Here is an 8,182-nt window from a genome sequence, read left to right as displayed (position 1 = left end):
CTGGACTGTAGAACAGATACCCATGTGGCTGAATCCCACGCTGGACCACCCCAAACAAACGAGTCCAAGTTCAACGCTAAACCTTGCTATCGCTTTCGATGATTCGACCCGGGCGCGAAGGTGCCACATTTTCTTTTTTTTTTTAAGGCGGGGCGTTTTCAGCCGCTATTTTCCTACGCAGCTGCAGTTACACCTACAAGTGTGACTTCATGTCGTCTGCTACGTTGTCTGGACCCGCAAGCCTGCGATGCGGTGACGCTATGGTGCAGCAGACGACACGAAGCCACGCCTCCAGGCTTCATTGCGTTTCCTAAATCATTACATTACCGCAAGGCGGTGGGCTTTGCGTAGCCTATGGAAAGCTTTAGCATACCGCAGGTTGTCTAAACGAGTACCTCATTCGCAGCGCGCGGTGCATCGACTGGGCCTCTACAAACTCAAGCAGAACTTGACGGTCACCATCACACCCCAGGTCGTGATCCAGGAGAGCACCGGAAAACGACCCTACACCTGCTACGTGAGCTTCCGCTTATCCGCAATTCGCAATTCTTTAAAGCACTACATACCTGGTATTTCAAGTTATACATTTTTTTCTGCCGTCAGTAAAGCTCCGAGTCCTCTAAATCATAGAACAATAGTATCCATAATCAAATTTCCTTCCTCATCATTCCCATCATCAAAAGCCAGATTGTGTTTCGTTTCGCATGAGGCGATTGTGTGGTGACGTCATGACGCATTGCTGAGTCGTCTGCTGTGCTGTTACGTCGGACCTCACGACGAGCTAGAGCAACAGACTGCCGAGGGAGGCAGAACAAATGCCAAAAACGTGCCATATGCGGCACTTTGACGTCACCACAGAGTTCCATCGTGCGAAACGAAAGCCAAAGTGGCTTCAGAAACGGTAAAATATTTAATTACTCATGGCGCTCCGAAGCTTCCTGGCTTTCTCTTGTTGTTGTAAGGTTCCCAGGCATTCGTTTGACACCCCCTCCCTCTCTCTGTCCAGAAATGAAAGAAAACTGCAGAGTTGGAAATATTGTGTCAGTACTCCTTTAACTACTGCCGATTGAGGAGCGTGCGCCTAGCAAACAGCGGATGGTTCTTCGCAGCGGCAAAGCTAATTTCACAGCAATTCTTCCCTCCCCCCCAAATACCTCTAAATAAATCCACTCTAAATCTCTCAAACTGAGTTCAAGTTAGATTAGGCTTGGTTCGGTTGGGTGCCCAATATAAATCAACCAAGCTTAACATAATCTAACCTAACCAAACATAACTCAACCCCAGCTCACCTAGCCTAACCCAATCTAACCTAGCCCAACCTAAACGAACCGACCCTAACCCCAATACTAGTGGAATCCGACAGGATTTATGTTTCCCGCAAGAGTCGTACGAACGGCATGCGCGCTTCGTTGCCCTTAATCTTTCTCCTGATCTCGTTGTCCTCCTTCCATCGGAACGCCCTGTCCTTCCCCCGTCGCCATCCTCGCAGGACAAGAACAACAAAGCGGTGTACTTCGTGGACTTCACGCATCCGATGGCGCAGCAACACTGGAACGAGGCGCTACGAATCGCCAAGATTTCCGAAGTGGTGAACGACACCGTCAATTACCTGGTCTGTGTTGCTCGTTTTATTTATTTATTTATTTATTTATTTATTTATTTATTTATTTATTTATTTATTTATTTATTTATTTATTTATTTATTCATTCAGACATACTGCAGGCCCTTGCCATAGCGTGCAGGCTATCGCGAGAACGGAGAGTACGAGATTCAAATACTGTAAATGTGGGAACAAAAAGCTTTGTAGAACAAATGGTTCGTAATATTTATTAAAAGAATTCGGCAGGGTGATAAAGTTGCGACAAGACCAGGAAACGCGTTCCAGTGGTCTGCGTTGCGGGCGAAAGAAAACTGTTTAGGTTATACAGGGTCAAATTAATCAGTAACCATAAATATCTATACGTACCACACAAAAAGGAATGCGCAAGTTAACCACGATCACGTTATCTAACCATGCATAGCTCGTGGCGACAAACCTGCTGCTCATTATTCCCGGTAATGTGACTGGAAGTGTGGAATTAACTACCAAACGCTATCGCTGGCTCTGAAATATGTCGGTGAATCTGAGCATTTTTTGGATACGTACAGTTACGTGAATTTCCGATTACATTTTCGATGTGCCGATCGATAAGCATGTGATACGACGTACGTTGTGCGTAATTTGACGCGCAGAAGGGGTGTACGTTTAGAGGGGGACCACCCGAATGCAGATCACGTTCGGATTTTTCTTCCTCTCTCGCAAGAATGCAATCGCCTTGGTTTGCAGAAGATAACTTGTGGTTAGTAGCTCTGACTCAAAGGCCACCTTTAAAGGCGTTCGAACTGAAACGGGAGATCGTGGATGCGACAAAATTTCCTTTCGACAACGTAAATCAAATTCTTGCTCCTAACAGCCAACATCATTCGATCTTTTTTCTTCATTAAACGCAAGAAGTATCATGATTGTTAATCCAACGTCGCCAAATCGAGCATATCAGCGTTCTGCATGGTTTCGAAGCTAGTTTCGAAGTTTGTTTCCTCTTCAGAATGTGTCTTACCGTGAGGCCTACTGCAGTTAGATAGTGTTTAAAGAGTGGCCTCTATGTGTTTCCGGCTCCAAAACTGCTTCCGGCGCAGTTGTCCAGTGAGAACCGTCGCTGGGGCGCGGGCTTGGGACACTTCCTATTTCTCCATTCACATACCTCACAAGAGCATAAATTTTCTCATTCGATCACCTCCGAACTGATTAGAATACATTTGTTGCATTCAATAAAGAAATGCGAGCTCGACCGATTTCAAGCTGGAGAATTTTCATTTGTGGCCCACGTTTACTACAAGGACTGCCCAAAATGGGTAACCTCAAGAAAGGAGCTTTGGCAGGAAGTATATAAATCGGTACTCGGCACTAAACACAGAAGTTCTGCAAACTGCATCTGCTGGAGCATCTGAAGCGAGAAAGAATATGATTTATTCCTCCAATAGCTTACCTATAATTGTCACAACGCTTGCGAAAATTTCGCGAAAGTACTCCTCGCATATTAATGGTATGTTTGAAAGCCATGTATACTGCTTGAATTCTGACCGCGTCAGATGCTTCAAGAAGGAGAGTTCACGGAATCACCGCATTTTTTTTATTGGTGAGATGCACATTTCTAAACTTCATGCATCAGTGTATTTCTTTTGCTGTGTTTCGCGATGTTTACCTGGAAATTGGCGGCCGAAATAAACAAATGTGTCCCCAACAGGCAGTATATTTCAACTTTTTTTTTTCAAATATGTCAAGGTTCATTAAATTCGGTGCAGTGGTTGCTGAGGAGAACGATGTCTTCGTCCCCATGTATTCCGATAGCAGTTTCCGAGCCCAAGCTTCTTCTCAAGCCAAAAGAATTTGCCATCTCAACGCCGCCTATACGTTATGTGGCTCAGCCTGTTAGCGTCTCTCTCTCTCTCTCTCTCTGGACAGCTGTTGGAGGCACCCCGTTGCAAGATCAGAGGCTCCCTCACGCCAGTGTGCCCCCACGCACCACGAGACGTCGCCACGCCTACTGATCAGATATGCGGTACGGCTCGCCTGCACCTGTCGACGTACGCAGACCTCAGAAACTCCTACCCCTACATGCTGGCCGAAATGACGAACAGGTAAGCATACGGTGCGGGTAAACGACGCCAACCAGACAGTGCAATGCCCGTTCTCCTGACGACAGATGGATGCCAGTAGAGACGGCGCATTTGTAACTCGGTGACGAAAGTGTTGTTATAATATGATATATTTCAATGAACAAGGTTTCGGCATTCATATGACTTCACTGGCACTCATAGCTGCCACGCTCATCGCAAGGCAAGCGTTTCACTGTCAAGCAGCTTCGCCGCACAAGAGAGATTATTACTCTGGTGCGCCTAATACAGGACGATTACTCGGCTCTGATATTACATTTTTGGACTCCTTACCTCACAAAGGCTTCGGCGCGGAGGTAGCCACGCCGCAATACAATTACTACTGAAGGCTTGCAACCTTTACAAAAATAAAAAAATTGGCACTGCTATTGTGACTAACCCATGCGCGGACCAAGGGGAGGGAAATGTCCGGATGACCAGATTTCCTCCTCCTACAATAAAGTTTCTGTGGGCAGCGCCAGCGTATGGCACGTGACAAACTCACTAAGTCCTTCCCAGATGTGACAGTTCCTTACTTCTGGAGAAACAAAAAGCATTTAATCATTATTGGAGAAAACTTAGCAGCGGGAAAGAAAAAATCACCGTCAAGAGAGCTGGCATGGATGATAGACCCAGCTAAAATATTTTAAATGCTATTTGACATTGACTATATCAAGTACTGGCCATTCACTATCTGAGCACACACCGCTGGCTTGCGTACCTAAACATTAAAATATCTTTGTTCCTTATATATCCAGCCAAAACTGACATGGATATCCGTTATTGCTGTATCTGTATGCCTCAGGAAATCAGTAGCATCGGGGCTAGCAGAGAAGAGTCATGTTTGAATGCCAACATTTCTTGATAAAAAATTAATGTGCCCTTGAAATGCTCACTGAGATGCGAATAAAGTTATTATTATTATTGATCATAATCATCATCTCAACGTCAAACTGCCTCCCCCCCCCCTCCCTAGAAAAAAAAACTGGGTGCGCGCCTGACTAAACCCCTTACAAGGCAAAACATTTTACATAAAAGACCTTCGCCACACTGCGATTGTTACTGCCGTGGTGCACCCTTTGCCGGAGAAAATTGTGGAAGTTGCAGCAGTAGCATTGCATCGCAATGATTTCCGAATAAAAGAGCTTCGCCGCACTATGATTATTACTGCCGTGGTGCACCCTTTACAGGAGAAAAATGTGGAAGTTGTAGAGGAGCATTTATTTCATAGAAACGGTTTAGTTAAACAGCTTCACCGAACTGTCATTATTATTGTTAGCGTGGTGCAGCCTTCACAGGAGAAAAATATGGAAGTTGCAAAGTAGCATTTATTACATAGCAATGGTTTCCGCATAAATCAGCTTCGCCGCACTGTGATACCTACTGCCATGGTGCACCCTTTACAGGAGAAAAATGTGGAAGTTGCAAAGTAGCATTTATTACATAGCAGTGGTTTCCGTGTAAATCAGCTTCGCCGCACTGCGATAACTACTGCCATGGTGCACCCTTTACAGGAGGAAAATGTGGAAGTTGCAAAGTAGCATTTATTACATAGCAATGGTTTCCGTGTAAATCAGCTTCGCCGCACTGTGATAACTACTGCCATGGTGCACCGTTTACAGGAGAAAAATGTGGAAGTTGCAAAGTAGCATTTATTACATAGCAATGGTTTCCGTGTAAATCAGCTTCGCCGCAGTGTGATAACTACTGCCATGGTGCACCCTTTACAGGAGAAAAATGTGGAAGTTGCAGATCAGCACTTATTACATAACAGCGGTCTCCAAGTAAATGAGCTTCGGGCCATTATAATAATGATTGTTATAGTGCAATATTTCCAGACAAAATGCGGCGCTTTTACTACAACGGCGCCGGTTTTACACGGCAAGCGCATGCACGTTGGGTAATTTCGCCATATTAGGATAAATATTGCCCATAGTGCGCTATTATTCACAGCTTGATAACTCGGCAGTCGCAGTGGTGCATTGTTTACAGGGATAAAGCTCTGGATGTATCTTCGCCATATTATGTATAATAGTATTATTGTGCAACCTTTACAGGATATAAAAAATGTTCGGCCGTGCAAAACAAGCAGTGTACAGAGCAAAACGCAACGAGAAAGACGACACTAGACGACATTTTTTTACAACCGAAAACTTTGACAATCTTCATTTTGTCGTAAGTACCTATTCCGACATTTCTGTAAGTACAATACTTCATTGCAAACAAACTAGCCCAAAACAGAGTACTTCGGCACCACGATTGACTTGCATCCTTTGCAGGCCAATCTTCAACAGCTTTCCTTTGTTATGAGTATTAGTGCCGTGTCACAGTACTTATATTACAAATGCTGTAGGCTAAGATTTGTACTACCATGATGCACCATTCCCTAAACAAAGGTAAGGGCTAAGGTAGCTTCATCGAATTATATTTATTACGGTCATAGCACACTACATAGCATAGCATAGCGTATCACAATCTTTGCCGGCAAGAAAGAAATACAAATACGAAAGCGCCTCTGCAAGGATATTATTCAATTTCGAGAGGCAAAACCATTAGGGCTTTAACTACTATCATACACCTCGAAAATACTCCATACGAAAGCTTTGTTCCCAATTTAAAAGATAAACTGCTTTCGTTCTCTTAATGTCTCATTTTTTTAGCTGCAAAAATTTTTATTGGGCTAACCTGCCTTATTTAGGTAGCAATGACAGCACTCCAAACGACGACCCAGCTAACGCTAGCCAAGCCGCTCACAGAAAATAATTGTTTAAAAGAACACGGTGAAAACAAAAAATTTAAGACTTACGGAGTTCGGTGGTCAGACCTTAGAAACCCCATAGGTCGTATCTTTCTATTTTGCACCGTTACTTCCAAAAATATTCGTTTTTCCCTTACGACGGCTTGGCTAACGTTAGGTGGGACACGCTGCATAACGGTTAGAGCCTAGCATGCTGTTTATCTGTGCGTCTCTGAGGCTTAAACATTGGTTCAATGTGCTGCCGCAGGTATCGAACGATGGAGACGTCACAACGGCAGAAGCTTCTGTCGGATGTCACCTTCGCTGGTCAGGGAAAATGGAGCGGCTACTGGCGTTCACAGGCCCCTCGCAACTGGGCCGAACTCGGAGACACTCTGGCAGGCAAGAGGAAATGAACACGCGCAGTCCATGACTTGTGCCACAAATGGTCGAGGCAACATACAGTCGAAATTTCTCATTTAGGCTGGCCTCTATTGTTAAGTACGTAAATTGCATGAAGTCGAGTGTGAGGCAGAACCCCGTCTGGTGGAGAAAGAAGGGGGCCAGGACAAAAAAGAAAGATTTAAATGCGTTTTCAACGTGCCGGCTCCTGAAGGAGGCCGCTTCCCCTCCCCATGGCATGTGGCTAAGTTTACCTAATAGTCACTCAAGTAGGTCAACTCTATTTACAAATCAATACGTCAAATTCATTGCCAGAAAAAAATAATGTCTCTTGGTAATTTAAAGCTGTGAGCTGCGCAAGTGGCTTGACAAATTCCAGAATATCTTAGATCGCAATAACAAACGAGCATCTCAATATAGGTACAAATCGTACTTATAGGTACAAACAGGTACAAATATAGAGCATAAGTTTAAGTTTGCAGCAGCAAAATAAAACTACAATAAGCCGAAAGTACAAATGTGAAAAATACAGGCACCTGGTTAAGTAAATTGAAACGGTCGAAAAAGTTAACTGAATATATTAAAATTAAAACCGCGCAAGAAAAGGACACGGGCAAGGCTGAAGTACACATCTAGCCCAGCAGCAAGCATTGTGAAGTTATTGATTTCAAAAAGAACTTAGACGCCGGCTAATAAACACTTTAAAATGAAATCAGCTCAGGATTTCGGCTGGGTAAATCGCCAGGAATCAAGTGAACCTAGCTGTTCTTATATTGCCATATTTGGACTCGCGAGAACAAGGTCGTCGAGTGCTTTTACCAGTGGCGGTGAACCATGGATACAAGCCTGAATTACTCGGTGGTCCCAGTCCGTAATGCTTACGAGGGGCTTACTCACTGTTAAACTACAAAAAGAAAGAAATACCCAAGCAAGAAAAGGTATGGTACTTATCCGGTGCTACTAGCCGGTCGCTATTGGTACACATAGCGAACAGTGTCCGCTCACAAATAACCCAACTTTGTATAGTGCATGCAAAAATAAAGAAATGTACTGGGATAAGAGGTGGCCTGTACGGAACCATTCAGGGTCTGAACCGACATGTCTTAATCGAGTTCTTTAGAACCACCGCGAACAAAACGAAAGTCCGTTGTCGCGTAGCAAGGCACTTAGTCGCAGCAAGTTTTAAGTGTGTTTGGGCCCAGGTTCGCTGGTATTCAGAGGGAGGGCAGTAGCAGCGTAATTAGGCCTGTAGAATAACACGCCGCATTCTTTGCGTTGGGGAGCGAAGTATATTTACATTGTTTACTCGAGTTCAACGGTTGACGTTGGAAGACAATCCGTGGCGTATA

General features: G+C 44.4%; 1 protein-coding gene across 1 annotated transcript; it reads left to right on the top strand.

Moving 5' to 3' along the window:
* On the top strand, positions 1–6,847 carry LOC126529419 (lysosomal alpha-glucosidase-like). The gene is made up of 4 exons (XM_050177020.3): positions 1–517; positions 1,490–1,612; positions 3,504–3,679; positions 6,700–6,847. Exons 2-4 carry the CDS (start codon positions 1,535–1,537, stop codon positions 6,845–6,847), a joined length of 402 nt encoding a protein of 133 aa, XP_050032977.2. The 5' UTR covers positions 1–517; positions 1,490–1,534.
* The last annotated feature ends 1,335 nt before the right edge of the window (positions 6,848–8,182 follow it).

The sequence above is a fragment of the Dermacentor andersoni genome, chromosome 8 (genome assembly GCF_023375885.2).
Source record: "Dermacentor andersoni chromosome 8, qqDerAnde1_hic_scaffold, whole genome shotgun sequence".
NCBI classification, from domain to species: Eukaryota; Metazoa; Arthropoda; class Arachnida; order Ixodida; family Ixodidae; genus Dermacentor; species Dermacentor andersoni.
Note: the sequence above shows the minus strand (reverse complement) of the source record. Positions and strands in the feature narration are given on the sequence as shown.

Excerpts from the sequence above, each read along its gene's own strand:
- LOC126529419 (XM_050177020.3), top strand. The coding sequence starts at position 1,535 with ATGGCGCAGCAACACTGGAACGAGGCGCTACGAATCGCCAAGATTTCC. Across the intron at positions 1,613-3,503 it reads ACGACACCGTCAATTACCTG|CTGTTGGAGGCACCCCGTTG; the intron begins GTCTGTGTTGCT and ends CTCTCTGGACAG. Across the intron at positions 3,680-6,699 it reads CTGGCCGAAATGACGAACAG|GTATCGAACGATGGAGACGT; the intron begins GTAAGCATACGG and ends GTGCTGCCGCAG.